Consider the following 17516-nt stretch of genomic DNA (forward strand, 5'->3'; position numbering starts at 1 on the left):
AAAAAGTTGAATTTTATTTATAACAACTAGAACTGATAAAGCGGAGTCAATTTTATATATGTCAAAATAATTTTCTTCGGAAATTTTATCAGAATTTCAGAGGAAAACATGCTTCGTTGCTACATACTAAGTATTTTGCTAAATGTCCGGCTATTATAGAAAAAGATTATGTGACAATATAGCTTCTGACTGAAAGTTATGAACTGCAAATTCTGTCTTTTTCCTTTTGGCTGTGTCATAAATTCTGCTAATCTTTTGCCTCCCTTAATACTAATCAACCTTTTTTAAAAGAAGGCAACCGAACAAATGACTTTGTGCTCACTTTCTGAACTTTGTACAACTCAAATTATAACCAGATAACTTTGAAATTGGCAGTAATGCCTTCAAAAAACGCTTGGGCAATGTGGGTCTAAATTTTTTTTTGTTTTAGGCAAATTTGTGTCCCAACCAAATTTTATCAGTGAGAAACTGTATAATTATATACGGGATGCATTTTTACATATACGTGATTTTAGGCCAGGTCTGTTCTCTGCTACGCGAACCAGAACTCAAACTATTTTACGAGCAGCCCAAGGTCATTATGACAAACAAGTCCCCAACATCGCCAAAACGCCAGAGCAAGGAGTCCAAAAGCGTGGCAAAACAAAGCAAAAAATCCTTACGCTTGGGGTCAGCCTCGAACCCGCGCCTCTCGGGTGGTGTCAGAAGTCGGTCTCCGTCACCTTCGCCGTCTCCAATGATGTTCCTTGATGAAGAAGACGTGGCGATGCTTAATTTGCGGCCATGGCCTGACCTTGATTTGGTTTTTGGGTTGGACAATTGGTACCAAGATAACATTGACAAGTTGATCACTCTGTTCAACGATCTCTTCGAAGAAATCGATGAATATTCTGTTGTGAGTTGCAGTGTTTCAAAATTTGACCTTTTTTATTAAAACGTTTTTTAACCACATTTACAAGCTGAACTTTTAAAGGTTTTTCGAAACAATGTTGAATTTAATTTGGAAGTACAAGGTATTTTATGAACCATTAAGATGGCAATATCCAAAAAATGAAAACCTCGCAAATGTGAATGCTGAGAATGGGGGCTTGTAATTAGTTTTTGGTATCTGAATTGCTTTCGATAATTAATTTTGCAAATTCACGAGAACCATTTAGATAATTACGAATTTTACCTGCTGTTTGATCAGAAAGTTCTTCTTCATTAAATAAAATGTTAAGAAAAGGTATCAAAGAACGAAAAGTTTCGAATTTGATGATTTTTAATACGGGGTACATGTACTTTAATTTTGATTTGATTTTAGTCAAATCCTTTACGGATCTTTATGAAGATCCACACAGATATTAATGAATTTTTCTGGGATGGGGTTTGATTAGATCTCATAATTTTGAACGATGTATTTTAATTAAAAGAATTCAAATAGTTTAGGTTTACTTATTTTTATTGCGAGGTCAACTATTTTCCGTCATGTTTTGGTGATGACTATAAATGCTTCCTTCTTGCCGGTTGTCTTCTAAACTAAAAGTCACAGTTTCCTTGACGACAGAAATTCTGCTCAAGATCTAAAATATCTCATTATTGTGTCATTTCAGCAATTTGATCAGTTCTGCGACATGGTCAACAAGTCTCGTCGAGTGGACGTCGACTATTCTATGAAGCAGAAAGAGTGGCTTCCCGAGGACTTCTTTCACGTGTTGTCAACCCACACAGAACACAGAAAGCTCATGAATGCGATGCCTCTGCTGAAATTTGTGGGAATGTTGAAAGTCGACACGGAACACTTTAGGTAAGCTCATGATCTGTAGCAATAGTTCAAACACATTATTTTAAGATGAAGTTTTTTTCACAAATAATGCATTGCAAGCAAGTGATTTGAAAGTTAACCAGACTGAAAATTCAAAAAAAACGCATCTTCAGACTATAAGGTTTTGGAAAGTTACTGAACCACTTCAACCATAGCTATTTTCAGCTTTCCGTTTCAGACAAATTTGCTTTTAAGGTTTCAGTTTTTTCTTAGTTAATAGCCGCACGCATATTCTCAGCTGGCTATTATAGCCGCCATAGTTTTCTATGACTCGAAGCGGAGTAGTGGTGGAACATCTTTTTTTGATCAGTATTTTTGGAGTGAATTTGAAACACGAAGTGAATTGTGTGAAAACAAAGTGTTTAGGTCCAATCGCTGAAGAAACCTGACGAGCAGAGAGACAAGAGTGCTTTTCTGTTCATGTAGTTTTTTCAGAGAGCGAGAGAAGTAGGTGTAAAAAATTTTTGCTTAGCGAGTGAAATTTTTCGACCACTTGCGGCATTTTTTGTTTCTACTCCAACATTTACACTCGTTTCGCTCGATTACACATATTTTCGCTCGATTATGTTTACTACTAACAGTGCGCTTTGAAGCTTTTTTGACTATTTGAAGCAGATATTACACTTCTTGATTTATTTTCAGCTATTTTTTTTACTATTTTTCCTTGTTTCAATCATGTTTAGAAGTTTTTGTATTCCTCGTCAATTTTTATAGCATTTGAGGAGGTCTGTGGTTAAAGTATTAATTATTATTGTAGGTTTTACTCTCTTTCAATTTACTGATGTAATTTTTATTTGATTTTGTTAATGAAAATTGAGTAAATTGTTGCCGATTGTTTTCTGTGCCTTTTTCTTTTGATTTGATTGATCTAAAAGTTCGCAGCAATTATATTGGTCCTGTGGCTTGTTATGCATTTTTTTGCTTGACCAATTTTTCATCTGACCCTTTTACCTTTTCGCCCTCAAAAACAGGTCAAGCTTGGAGGACATTAAGTGGCTGGGCTGCGCTCTATATCTTTACGACTCACTAGTCTCCAGGATGAACTTCACCACAACTGTTTTAAGTAGAAAATTTTATGATGTGAGTGGCGGTTCTTAAAAGTCCCACGCAGTTCTTAAAAGTATATATGAGGTGCTCTGGGTCTGTGATGATGGATAATTTTCAACTTTGAGTCATTTCTGAAATTCTTCCGGCTATGTTTTTTTTTACTTAATCGAATAAAAATTTGTTTCGCTTTACCTTAGTTCACAGCTTGTTCAAGATTTTGCGAGAAATCTTTTTGACTTTTCTAGGCTAGTTTCATTCTTCGTTCATTCTGCTCTGGGTTTTTTCAAACAGAAATTTCTCAGCATAGCGATCTAATCTCAACAGAGTCATTACCGAAAGACGAATTCTAAAATAGAAACGGTATAAACTCATAATGCCCAATTTTAAATTCCCGCTACTTGAAGTTTGCTCTTGTTTGTCTTATTTATCACCTCTAATGCTTATTGGTATGTATACTAGCCTTTGTATACCCTCATTGTCAATTAAGAACGTCTAATTACCGAATGACATCAAAATAGATCGCACTTTCAAATATTTTTTACGCGAAAATCAATTTTTTCTGTCTCCATCGGGCTTATGTAATCAATCTGCGCCGTATTTTTTTATATTGCTTAGCAACTCTTCATTTTTTACGCAGGAAGTGACAGACTGTATTCCAAAAATGGGGTTATAAATCCACTTCTTTACTTTAAAACCTTAATACTTTTTTTCAAAAATATATAGCTGAACATATATATCGATAGTTATGTGGGTCAGATAGATTCGTTGTTGATCATGCATTTTTTGACGCGCTCTATACAAATACTCTCTTCTCTTGCTCTGAAGATTTCCTCTAAAATAAATGGTAAAATTTTTCTTGCCGATTGATGAATGATTTTTGTTAATATTTTCTTTCCTTTTTTCTCATTGTATTTGCTTGCCTCTAAGTTTCCTCTATTTTCAGGGATGTCTGTTTACCCTATCCAATGAAGGTGCTCAATTCAGTTTACCAGAAATTGCCCAAACTGGCCAATCAGAGAAACGAGGACCTCCTCAGCATTGTTAGAGTAAGTTCCAGGAATTGTAGTCTCGCAGATTTTTCGCCTTGGTCGCGACTGCTAATTTGTAATTATACCACTACTCTAAAATTAGTATAACTAATTAAAATAATCTAAAATTAGCATTGACTACTCTAAAATTATAAATCGTTTAGTCAAAGATATCACATGCAACCTTAAGAATAATCCGCTTGTTGTATTCCAATTTCTCTAAAAAATATTTTACAGTAATCATGTTTAATCTGACACTTTAACCTTGAAGTTTTAATTCTGAAAATGGGTTTTAAGACTTTGGTTATGTTAACATGTAAACTGACATTCGTGCGAAGTGTAAAGCATTTTGTTTCTCTTTAATGTCAACCCAATGAATTATCAAAAATTCCCCATTAAGTGTGTTCAATGAGACAGTTCAAAACGCATTCAAGAACGAATGCAATTTTTCTCCATAAATTGATCGCTTTGGTTCAGAACTCGAACAACAAACTGGACCACTACCCGGAGAGTGTGGAAGAGTTTGTGGATCACTTGACATTCCTGCAGAAGATCCAGTCTGACATGTCTGCTCTGGAGAAGGAGTTCGGAATCGTCACCAGACTCTTCACCCTCATCAAGGACTTCGAAGTACCCATCAATGCCGAAGACCAGGCTCTCTTCCAGACTCTGGGTCCAAGTTTCCAGAGTTTGAAGGTGAGTTGTACTACGAATCCGTGTGTTTAATTTTTGGATTAATGGATTTTGCCGTTGGACAATGATACTCCTTCATCTCGTTGTTTGTGAAAGACAGCTCGCTGGCCAATTTTTTGACAAAAGTAGTTATTTCAATGCGAATCACAAATCTAACGTATTCAAATTAAATTTTTTTAAGATCTAGCGTTGGTTTTTAATGTCGGACAAACTGATTGGGTTGATCAACGTTTTCGGAGTTAAACTCCCTAATTCGTGAGAAGATTTTAGTTGACTTATGGTTGCCTAATAAATGTGGACATTTTGAGGACCATATCAAATTAAGGTTTTACCCAACGAGTGGGGTGACCAATAGAGAAACCTGTTGAACATCCGATTACGTGGAAAGTAATTTTCTCGAATCCATGTCGATCTGCAGCTGATCTCATGAAAAGAATACATACTTAAATCACAATTTGATCCGGTTGTAAGGTATTCGTTCCGCGTGGTTGACTAAATTTTTGTTTGTTGACTACGGATTTAGTAATTGAATTTTTGCAACCTTTCACCATGCCAAAAATATCATATCACGGACCTCTATTACGTGATTAGATTGCATCACATCATAAAGTGACTTAAATGGTTTTCCGAAGAAAGTAGTGTTTTTTTTATTGTGGTTTCCTCTGTTATCAAATTTTTTCGAGAACGTTTCGGTACCTCAAATGAAGTTTTGTTTATATCATATAAATTCAGCTGTTGATTTATTGTTGATAAGTTCAAATTGATAATAATTCATCTGAAATGTGCTCAAAACTTTTATATGTTTATGTTATACCCAGAAGTTAACATTTATATTGAGTACATTTGAGAAGGAGGTGAATTTTTTAAGTACGCCAGCTCAATCTGACAAGGAAAATGATCGAAGGCAAAGATGTCTGCCTGTCAGATTTTTTTGTGCGAAGTCAACGTAAATTTACGATGAGTTTCACCCTATTCACCCTTACAGACAAAATGGAAATAAATTAGAACAAGTTCCTTATCGCTTATCTTGTCGAATATGGTGACAAAATTTGTCACCGTATTCCACAAATAAACATGTCATGTTTTCTGTAAATTAAATTTATCAATTTGGCATTGATTTTGCTAAAGCGGCACTAATCCATCTTCAAAGCTAGCTGTAATTGCCGCCAAAATCTGATAATTGAATTTCGAATAATGAAACAATTTTTTTCATATTAGCTGTCCCCAATTTCGCAAATTAATGAAATGAGGAATATTTTTCACCCTATTGTATAATTTTAAAGAGTCTATTCGACCCTCCCTTTTCCCTAATTTAATAGTCAAGGCCTCTAAGAACTTAACAATTGAAACTTCTGTTGGAATTTGAGTTTAAGCAGCTGAGGTAGAAATATGAAATATTTTTTGATCATTTTTCATAGATAGGTATTTTTCAGAAATTATTAATTACTCATCACCTTTCATACAGATGGGTTCTTAAGAAAGCATTAATTACTGATCATTTCTCATACAGGGATTTTCAAAAATTAGTAAAGCAATTACTCATTCACCAAATGAACGCCCGGTATACTATACTTTACTCTATACAAGTTTATATTGCCAGCTTAAGTTGGTCTTCGAAGAATTTTAAAATTGTTTTAGCAATTTTATCTGAATATTTTAAATAATTTTTTAAAGTAATTTTGGCCCATATAAAATTTATTACTTACATTATTAAAACTTTTTGTTTAATTATTTTGCAAAGGATTGTTCTCTTAAATTTATCTTGTATAATCAAATGTAAAGTTTTGAAATACGGAATCTGAGGGACAGAAAATAGAAGCAATTTCCAACACTTTTTTCGTAACCATATTTCCTATTTTAAGCCAATTTTACATATTTTAAGATCTTTTGGGGGGAAAAGTTGGGTGAAATAGACCTAATGGTCTGTCCCAATTTTGTAGGGGTGCTACTATGTAATGGAAAGGTTAATTATAGCTTTAACCCCTTTGATTCTGGAATTTTTCTCGTGTATGATCTGATAAGATTCTGATCAAAGATTCTGATAAGATTCTGTAACATCTTATCTGGTCTTACACAATAAAAATTTGGCCCTGTGTTAACTTTAATCTTGTAGGATCTGATAAGAGACTTATCAGATCTTATAGAATAATAATTCAATTTTGCCGAGTTGTTATCTCATAAGATCTGATAAGTTCTTATCAGACCTTACACGATAAAAGTTTACGTAGGGCAGAATTTTTATCGTGTATGAGATATCTATTTTATCTGATAAGACATGTTTGGATGATTCCAATATAACTGCATAACATAGTCAAATTCCTATGGAATTAAAAAATAATCGGTAAACTAACCAATTCTGAAACAAAAAATCTTCTTCTTTGTTGATTCTATTTTGGCGGCATTTTTATTCTTAGTGTTCATTAGGTACTATGGCTAATCTTAGCAGTCCAATATAGTTTTGGTCACTGAAGAAAAATTTTCAGCCTACATTGATAATCACCGCCTCAGAAAAAGCCCCTAACACTCAAATAACTTTTTTCACAATATCTTACAAGTCTCAAAAATTAAAATAAGATAATTTTCTCTTTGTTGCTCTGACACTTAAGTGTTGTATGCTGTAGCTTTTTGGCTACTGCTTGAAAGTAACTCTGAATTGTCTTCGATATGAACAACACATGCGATACTTAAAGAAATCTTATCGTATAAGATCTGATAAAAATCTTATCAAAAAGATGAGTCATAGTTTTTCAAATGTTTATCTTACAATATCTTATAAGATTTTTATAAGACCTTACACGATAAACATTTTTTGTCTAGCAGATTTTTTATCTTGTAAGATCTGACAAAAGTGAAATTTTATCGTGTAAGATCTTATCAGACCTGATGAAAATTTTTCATCGTGTAGGACCTGATAAATTGTCTTACAAAGTCTTAGTCGGGCGACGCATAATCTTATAAGTACTTCTAAGACAATTTTGTAAGAAATTTGTAAGATCTTACACGATAAAAATTCTCAAATGTCAGGGGAAAGCAGAGGAAAAAAGATACGGTAGGAATTAATTTACTGTTAAGGTCTAAAGTTACCTAGAAAATTAAGACACAGTAAATAGTAGTTTACCGCTCATATAATTTACAGAAGCAATACACAGTAACAATAATACTCTCCCGTATTTGGTTGCAGAAGCAAGAAGCTGCAGCAAGTAGTTCAATGAGTTATCCCACATGTGGTTTTTCAAGTCTCTTTCTTTTACTCTGATTTCTGCATTTGTTTTGTCTGTATGTAACTTCTGACTTGACTGTGATCAAATATAGTTTAATTTTAACGGCTAAGAAACAATACATACAAAAATTGCTGGTGGTTGTTTATTTTGCAGTTCGAAATTCGGATTATTTCAACAATTTCCCCGCCTTTTGCAAATTGGGAAGGGGGGCTATTCTTGAGCGATTTATTAACCAATCAGAGACGACTAATAACTTTTCCCGTATGTGCATACAGTGATAAACTAAATAGAAAAAAATGCGCCATGCTATGTTAAATTAGCTGAATTGGAATACAAACCGAAAAGACTTTCCGTCTGGCGGGGTCGTGGGTGCTCGTCGCGGCTGCGCGATAACCGACCAGCGATTTCCGGATTACATCCCACAGCGCATGAGAGGCATGGCCATGAACAGCGGTCCGCAATCGCGCTTAACCTAATATTCGGTTATCTAAACTGTAGACCAAGTAATACTGTAGTAAAGTATAGCACAGGAGGGGGCGATTCTCTACTAGGTACAAAAAGGGGGCAATTGTTGAAAAGATCCAAGAATTCGAAGTCTAAATCCGTGATGGCATTTGTGAAACATAATTTGAACGTATTTGCTTATATGAAAAATTTGGATCTTAACAATCTTGCTGCCCTTAATGATCTTCCGAACAATCTTCAAATCAGTATTTTAATTTAACCAATCTCTTATATAGCCAAAAAAAGACAAAGCCGAGATTAGTGGCGGTTCGGAAAAACCGACCCTAGTTTTCTTTGATTACATCCATTGCGTGAGAGGCCTGAGCTTTAATAGTAGTCGCCTTTTGCGATCATGAATTTCTCCGGACTCGAGGCAAATGTTATCGGATCTTTTCTGCGAGCGCCCCCCCCCCCCCCCCCCCCCCCAGCCTTATATAGCCGTTAAATTTGCACCCCCCAAAATCTAAGTTTTCGCGAATTGTGAGAGCGATATTTACATTTCATTGAAACAAGAGTGTCTAGGTAGATTGAAGGCACTTTTAGTATAGTTTCCTTAAGAAGTTTTAAAAAATCAAGCCCTTATTGTAGCCAAAAACACCAAAAATGATTTAATACAGAAATTTTTATCGTTATATGCAACAAATTTTAGTTGAATACGTAATACTTTCAAACCATATCTGTGCTAGCTTTTAGTAAATTCATATTGCTCATATATGTTCACGTATAAGATTACGTAGCTTTAACAATATGTTTACACATTTATAAATGGGGGGTGCCTAACTAAGCGCGGGGGGGGGGGGGGGGGGGGGGGGGCTAGCAGAAAAGATCCATGTTATCTTATTTTCAATAATTTATAATTTTGGATTATATTGGACACTTCTAATGAATGGAATTGTAGATGCCCCACCAATTTTCAAATATTTTGTCTTTACAGAAGGCCTTCAAAATTCTTCAATTATAGTTTTCCTTGCGTATAACTTCCCGAATCATGTACCAAACTTATCCACGAAATAATGATTTGCGGAATGGTGCTTCATATTCCTACTATCATATTGCCCTGCTGCATTGGGAATCTGAAAGATGCACTTGTTGAATATTTGCCATTGTAGCCTGTCGGCTTGCTGAACCGCATTCTGAACCGAGTATGACTTAGGGATATATAAGCCAATACTGAGTTAAGTAGCCGCGTCCCCAAGAAATTGCAATTGAGCGACTCTTGAAAATTGGAAAGACTTGATAAAGTTGCATAAGGTTACGAGGTCATGCAATGTGGTTGAAATATGAACTGTTTGCTCCTGCTTAATTGCAGCTTTTTGGAGACATGCTGTTGAATCGTTGTTAGATTAGAATTCGTTTTTCGGCTATTTAGGATGTCGGCCATAAGATAGTCTATGTGAGTTTTATGCGCAAAGTAATTAGACCGCATGCTACTTTGCGTGACGAATTCAGTATATTATCAAGCGTTGGCTTAAAGAGAGAGCCGGTTGCATAGCTACAGATACCGTCTACATAATACATTCTTTTCATAGTTGGAAATTGACTTGACATAGCTGAATCACCACATTGTATCAATTTCGAAACCTACGAGTCAAGTCGAAACAACGGATTGAAGTTTTCTATTTTCAGCAGAAATCAAAAGTATAGCAGTTAGCTTCTCCAAGTTTTGTGAACAGTTTTGATTCATTTTGGTTCACATCAGTGGTATGGGTTAAGATCATATTTTCAGGGATCATTTCTTGAGTATGTATCTTCGCCTTCCGAGGCAAAATTGACAATTGTTGATTGCTCGATGATGACAGATGGAGTGTCTCTTTAGCATGAGAGTGCAATTGAAGTAATACTTCGCTTGTGTCAATGATTGCTTGCCCTTCTGGGAAATGGAGCTAACTCTATCTGAGAGCTTTTTAAATCTTGAATGTATGATAACGCAAACGATTGCCGTTAAATAGCCTCTATCTAGTTCATTGTATATTACGTTGCAGTGTAATGTCACGTTTTTGCGGTAAATTTTGATTATCGTAACTGTAATCATGACTCGTGCGCATTAACACTAAGGCGTGAAGTGATTTCATGCTCTTATTCTCCGCTTACACAGAATAGCTAAACTTAAAGCGAGCTTCTTTTACTGTTTTCAAGGTTGCTACGCAAGGACGGATTTTCATGGACCAAAGTATAAGATTAATTCAACCTAAAATCAAGTACATATGGAACAAATCGAAATCGAGAAGAGAACCCCCAAAATAGTTCTAAAAAACCAGGGAAAAAATTGTTAACGTAAACGACGGTTTAAACGACACTTTATAAGTACAGTGATTTCTCGGATCTTTTCCGTAAATTAGGCACCCCCCATTTGTATATGTTTTAACATTTTGTATGCATTTGAATTATTACATGTGAATACGCGTAAGTGGGCATTTAGAAAATATTAACAGAACTGCGGTTCGAAATTAATACGTGCATAATAATAACGAACTGCGTATAATGTAAACATCAACCAAAAACTTGTTCTCATTGCGTTTTTAGGAATTACGTGCTTTGTAAAGGGGTCTACTACTTTGATTTTCCTGAAAAATGTTGCAAATGAGGTTGTTGATGTATTGTACTAGGTACGTAATCATGATCATAAGTAACCTTTGCAGAAGGGAGCAAAACATAATATTTGGGGGGTGCCTAAGTTTCGGCCATATAGGACTGGGGGGGCACTAGCGGAAATGATCCGATTTCTCTAAAATATAGTTTTCTCAAGAAATGCTGCAAAAAGTTGGTTTGAAGACAAAAAGCGTGCTTTTGATAAAAATGGTGTAATGATATATATGCTCAAGAAGCTCTTCACTTGTTGGTAGAATTACTACAGCGCCAGTGATTGCTTACCTTTCGGGCAAAGCTCTAGAATGGCCTTGAGTACCTCCATTATATAGCAGACATTCTTTTGCTTCATACAATAGATCCTCTTTTTCTTGTCAGCTAGCTAGGACAATATGAAACATTATATGAATTCCGCTACAGATTTTGGTTATCTTTTTCAAATTGATCGTTTCAGTCAACAATTCTATACTGTGAAGCGAAGAAAGACGAAAACATCCGCAAATTCAGCGACGACTTAGAAAAGATTATCTCCAAACTCAGAGATCAACTGATGGGTATCCGGATCAGAGTTCAACACCCGGACTTACTAAACCAGGAAACCATGTCCCAGGCTGCGATTGAGACCATCAGACTTCTGGGAGACGAGATTGAAAAGTTGACGGGTGCTGCTCGGAGTTACTCAAGTTACCAGGAACGATTCGGTTCCACACTTTCCTCTAAAAAGAAGAATGCCGAGTAAGTCTGGAGTATCGGAAGCATTCTATTATTTCACATTTTCTTTTTGTAGAAGAAAACTTCGTTTTAGAAATCGTCAGATCAAGTTTTCAAGTTGGAAATTTAATTTTATTTTGATAGAATTTAGGTAGATTCTGAAGTTTTGGAGCTGTTTTGAGCGTCTTATAAAATTCGTTAAAAATATTGCATCAGACGTCTTGATTGAACATTTTTTTATTTGCAGCTTTTGTACTTGCAGATTTTAAAATTAAATATAATGATTCTAATTATTTAATGCTCATTTCCTTCGCGCACATCTGTCCATTAGCGGTTTTTTAAATCGCAATCAATTTATGAAAACTGAAAGGGCTAAAGTTGTTCCGTTTTTGTGACCAATTGAGGAGGTGTCAAAAACTAGATTTGATAGTGAATGAGGCAGGATAATTTAGGGAGAAAAACTAGACAAATGCATGTTAAAGTTATATTTTTGTTGAGAACGAGTTTTCATTGACAACGTGTTTCTAATGCTTAGATTCAAAGGGTTTGGCAGTTGCCTCATGATCTCAGGTACTCACAGACATTTTGCTGCTCAATTTCTTTTTCTGTCATATTTAACCATTAATTGTACGTTTTGGAATTTTTTTGGGCGTTTTTTTTTTAATTATGGGAATTTTGTATCTATTGGGGGTGCTATGGTTACAGTAAATATTTCTATCTGTTAAAGTGACCTTTAGACTTGAAGACATTGTTTTAAGGTTTAAGAGTTGAAAATATTCGAAGCATGCTGCTGTTACGAGGCAAGACAAGAATAGTTGATAGGTCATTTTCTATGTACAAATTGAACAGTTTTTCTGAGATATTTTTTTACGGTGTCCCGCTTTTTCATCTCTTTTTATTTAACCTCCTATCATTTCACCCCGATTTATTAACCCCACTAAAGTTTAACCTCTCTATCATTTCACCCCGATTTTATTATTTTTCTGAAACTAGGACTATTAATTTAGTAAAATAATCGCGTGGCCATGCCTTGCGGGCTATTACAATGCCTCAGCGGCCCGTGGGACTTGATTTGAAACTATCACAACCAAAATTTCAATTAAGTTATCCGCTTAATTATGACAAGACATGCTTTTAATGTCGAGTGCTAATTAGGGGGATGAAATGTTAGTGGGATGAAATGATAACGGGGGTAAGTGATAGAGAGTTGAATGATATGGGGTTAAGATATACGGGGTTAAATGAACCGGGGTGAAAAGAAGTAGAACCATTTTTTACCTTGTTTTGGTTTTTTTATTTATCTTTTTGTTTAATATGTTCTCTGCAGTTTGCGCAGTCCTTGACTGAATTTATACAGTAGCACAATGTCTTTGAGAACTAAAAAAAGTGATGTCTCTTTGGAGAATATTGTAAAAATGAAGATTTCAAATACTCAGGTCCTTATATCTTTTGGTGTGTCCTGTATTGAACGAAAACGAACTATTGGTCAGTTGAGTATAAAATGTTTTGAAGGATATTTTTAAATAATTAGATATAATTTTATGATCTAATTAGATATCAGCTTTTGTCTTTTTTCTCTCGGTTTGATGCTGTAATTTAAATAGTATAGCTAAGTTATTAGTTTATATATAGTAAGTGAGGAGTTGGCGAGGGCCTACGTCGTTTTCCTGCGAGTCGACTATGGGGTCTCTCTTTAAGGTAATTGAAGGTTATCCTAATCCCTTTCAAAGTCAATAAGGGTCTCCTATATAATAAAAGCTATAAAAAGGTTTTGCGAAATTAACAGAATCAACATTATAATATTTTTTTGTAAATTTTCAGTTTGAAGATAAATTATTTGATTTTTAGTGGTCATTACGTTGTCAAACCTACATTTTGAGCGAGCAAATTTGCTAGCAAATGTCAGCATTGTCCGGTACATATATAGTCTTTATTTGTAGTCTTTCGCGACAACATTGACATTGAGGTAATCAATTTCAAATTTACTCAAAATTGGGAATATTTGTCACTCATATCTGCGATCGGCTATCTCCTATCCATTTGCGTTAAAGTTTTACCATATTTCGTCTGCGCGATAAATGGTGACAAAACGTCGTCACTCATGTTCGCAATCGCGGACAAGGCTGATATGTAGGATTGGCGACGTAATGGTTTGCATAGATTGAATAGAAATTTCCATCAACTCAGCTCTTTTTCTGTTTTATCTATATTCTACATCACACAAGTCGGGTACGCTTATATTTGGGCAATCTACCGGCTATGTTCTTTATAAATTGCGTCGTGTTGATTAAAGCAATTATTAATGATTATTATAATTCTTTATGTTAACTATTGCGGTAATTATTAAAATATTATATGGTGAAATTCCATATTTGTGGTTTCCTTTATTTAACATTTGGGTTGATCATTTCAGTTACCTTCAGTCTTTATTGAGGTGAGATATCTGTGATCTTTTTGTCTGTCGACTTTGTTGAAAATGTGATACTTCAAAATGCGCGTCTATTAAAGATTGATCACGTGATATACAATATTGCAGCATATTTTATGTTTGAGTGTCTTCTATCTCCACAAATGACGAATCTGATTTTGAAGTCGATCTGTTTTTCATCGGGGATTTGTTATCCCATGCGGGAAAACTTCAGTTGCCATTTATTAAGCTTAGTATGCGATTCAGCGGTTGATTTTACACGAAGAGCCTGGATTGCCTGTTCTTTTTGGGTTCAGCTGTGCTTGTTTTCAGCTCAAGAATTTCAAAACGAGTCGTGAATCTGTATCAATAAATAGCTCGGGGGTTCCTGTATTGGTCACTGAATGAGAAACTAAGAAGAAGAAACAGTTCGATTTCAAAATCTGATTTGATTATAACCAGTAATATATCTGACATGTTTTTGAATCTTTTTCAGTGATGCCCCCGTTGTTGCATCTTACACCTCTGAAGTGAGTGCGCAAACTGTGCAGAGTGAGTTGAACGAGATAGAGCGAGATCTGACTCTGCGTCGGATGCTGTGGGAATCACAGGAAGAATGGCACGAATTGATCTTTGACTGGACACACACTCCCTTTGTGGAGATTGTGGTTGAGTCGATGCAGAAACACGTGAATAAGTTCAACCAGACTATATTCATGCTCGAAAAAGGTTCTTATTACCTAAAAAGAGTTACTTTTTTAAAATGTGGTCATGTCAAATTACTTGCAATTTTTAATCTTTTCTCCCGGGAGACAAAACGAGAATCGAAAGATTTGTGACCTTTAAGTGTTTTAAGTTGTGACCTAACTTTCAAAGCTCATTTTTGGTACCAACCTAATTAATAGCCGCCTCAGTTTCTCAGCCGGCCATTTTAGCGCTCCTATTTTTTTTTACAATTCAAAGAATTTGAATTGTATTGGGGCGCTGTCTTTTATTACGACTCGAAGAGGAGTATTTGAGAAGTCCTTTTTTAATCAATTTTATTGGAGTGAATTTTGAAGCGGGAAATGAAACGCGTGAAAAAATTTGGAGTGATTTTGTTGCTGAACAAAATGAAGATTGGAACGAAAAGAGTGATTTTTTGTTCATATCGCTGTTTCCTAGAGAGCGAGAAATTGAGGTGTGAAAAAGAATTCTGTAAGCGAGCGAAATTTTTTGTTCGCGTGCGGCATTTTAAAGCAGTTTTTTTCAATTGTTTGGTTAAGAGGTTTGGTTATGATTTTGTTTTAAGTTTAGGCTGGTTTTGGTAGTGGTTTGAAGGTTTCTGGATATTCATATAAATTTTATGCTAATTTTTTAATGTATTTTGCTGATTTTTGGGCTAATTTTTTCAATTTTTTGACGATTGTTTTGGTTTACTGCCTCAAATGGGTATTGAAAAAACCCCTATTACGAGAGCAATTTTTAGATAGTTACAGCTTTGTGAATATGCAGCATTTTTTGGTTGAGAAATATGACAAAAAATGGCAAAAAATGAAATAATTTTTTAAAATTTTTTGCAGTTCTTTGTTTTTTTTTCTGTTTTTTAAACAAGTTTCGTAGCCTAATATGACTTGCCTATTGTTTTACGAGCATCTGGGTACCCTATTGGCTGAAGGGAATTTTTCTTTGGATTTATGTGCGTTTGCAATATTAAAAAATTTGTCAACTTTTTCGAGTTTAAGTCCAAGCTGTTTTCACGATTTTTTCACCATTTGGCTTCAAGTATTTTTAAAAAAATCTCATAAGTAGTTTTAGTAGGTACTATTTGTTTTGATGAAGTATTTTTGGCAGAGATACTTATTTCGGAGCCTCAATTTATGACAAAATTTGATCCGATTTTTTATCATATTTTTATCGATTTGTTCTTTTTTTATGGTTTCAAGATAATCCTAAGTTAGTGGAGGCATGATGTCTAGATTAGCAGAGTGTCTGATGAGTAGTTGGATGACATTTAAGTGGATTTCCACTTCGAGTCGTTTCCGGAATTGTTCCGGCTATGTTTTTTTAAGATCTTTTCACACATTTTCATGATTTTTGAAGTCAAATTGGAGTAGTGTACTTGGTCACGCCGAAAGAGGAAATGGAGCGAAAAAGCGATAAATTTTGCGGCGTGAATTTTTTTCGGCTCTATTTTTTAAGTAGAGTGAGAAAACGGTATTTGAACAAAAGTTCGCTTTCTCGCTAATGGTTTTTTGTTCACATGCGGCATTTTTGCATTGATTTTGTTTTTTATTTATTTTTGTTATCTGATTTTTTTAGAAATGAATTTCCCAATTCACTCATAGTTCGTTCTAGGTCTAGTTTTTTGTTTAGTCAATGAACTTGTCCCGCTAAGTTTTTTTTACTTCGTCTAACAGATTTTCGTTTCGTTTTACCCTGACTTCTTGGAATTGACTTAATCAATTACGTCATTGACTTCTACTACTTTGCAGTTGAAATTTGTGTTCATGACGTCATATCTGCTTCTAGGTCAGTTGCGTGACTTACCTCAATCAAAAAATGACTTTGCACTCATTTTTGGAACTGTAAATTTTATGAACATTTACTAATTGAAGGTCATTAATGTGCATCTAAGTAGTGCCAAACTTATATGCCCTAATTCCTGAGTATTAAAGTCTTGAGTTTTAATATTGAAATTTAATTTTGAAAAATCTCCATTTTGATTATTTCCTTGTAGAGCAAAGGTGTCTCATAAAAGTGACAGTCCGAATCTAACCCAAAAAGTCTAGTGGTCTATTAAAAGCTGGTGGTCGATCTGTCAATCTTATTTCTTTAGTTGTTTCAAATCATGGTAGGCCACAAGCGTCTATCGCGGCTATTTTCCGTCAACTGGCCGGCTATGTTTTTTTATGTAGCCCCAAAGCGTACGAGCTACATTAACTCATAACAAAATTTGAACGATTAAAAAGTCAGAACATGACTTAAAATTAGCTGAAAAAGAGGTTACAAGTCGTATCTTGGAGCCATTTCGAAAAACCAGTTTTTTATTGTTATTTTGCTGCCTCAATGATGACAAAATTTAATCCGATTTTTTATCATATTTTAACAGATTTGTTCTTTTTTATGGTTTTGTTTCAAGATAATCCTAAAATATTGGAGGCTTGATGTCTAGATTCGTGGAGTGTCTGGTGAGTAGTTGGATGGCATTTAAGTGGATTTTCACTTCGAATCGTTTCCTGAATGTTTCCGGCTATGTTTTTTTTCTTTTAAGATCTGTTTACACATTTTCATGATTTTTGAAGTCAAATTGGAGTAGTGATTTTGGTCATGCCGAAAAAGGAAGTGGAGCGAAAAAGCGAGTAGTTTTGCGGCGTAAATTGTTTTAATTCTAATATTATAGTATAGTGAGAAAACGGTGTTTGAACAAAAGGTCGCTTTTTCGCTAGTGGTTTTTTGTTCACATGCAGCATTTCACTTTGATTTTTACCGTTTTTTCAATTTTTTGGATCGGATTTTTTTTCTAAATGGTTTTC

General features: G+C 34.8%; 2 protein-coding genes and 1 non-coding gene across 6 annotated transcripts in view; 2 read left to right on the top strand and 1 right to left on the bottom strand.

The window, feature by feature from the left end:
• The window catches only part of LOC142348157 (serine palmitoyltransferase 1-like), a 467259-nt gene that overhangs the window by 408614 nt on the left and 41129 nt on the right, over window positions 1–17516 (bottom strand). The gene's annotated exons all lie outside the window — the stretch shown is intronic.
• LOC142348156 (dynein axonemal heavy chain 6-like) overlaps window positions 1–17516 on the top strand; it is a 193017-nt gene that overhangs the window by 24550 nt on the left and 150951 nt on the right. For 3 of the 4 annotated variants that reach the window (XM_075399367.1, XM_075399369.1, XM_075399370.1), the window contains exons 13-19: window positions 516–895; window positions 1593–1786; window positions 3795–3897; window positions 4357–4575; window positions 11338–11618; window positions 14008–14028; window positions 14498–14730. In XM_075399367.1, coding sequence (XP_075255482.1) covers window positions 516–895; window positions 1593–1786; window positions 3795–3897; window positions 4357–4575; window positions 11338–11618; window positions 14008–14028; window positions 14498–14730 — 1431 coding nt within the window. The remainder of the gene's footprint in view (window positions 1–515; window positions 896–1592; window positions 1787–3794; window positions 3898–4356; window positions 4576–11337; window positions 11619–14007; window positions 14029–14497; window positions 14731–17516) is intronic. The other variant, XM_075399368.1, reaches the window with a different exon arrangement.
• LOC142348855 (small nucleolar RNA U3) lies at window positions 10008–10199 on the top strand. Its single transcript, XR_012760784.1, has one exon. It is a non-coding gene; the product is annotated as a small nucleolar RNA U3 (small nucleolar RNA).

This window comes from Convolutriloba macropyga, chromosome 10 (assembly GCF_964194025.1).
Source record: "Convolutriloba macropyga chromosome 10, txConMacr16.3, whole genome shotgun sequence".
Lineage (NCBI taxonomy): Eukaryota > Metazoa > Xenacoelomorpha > Acoela > Convolutidae > Convolutriloba > Convolutriloba macropyga.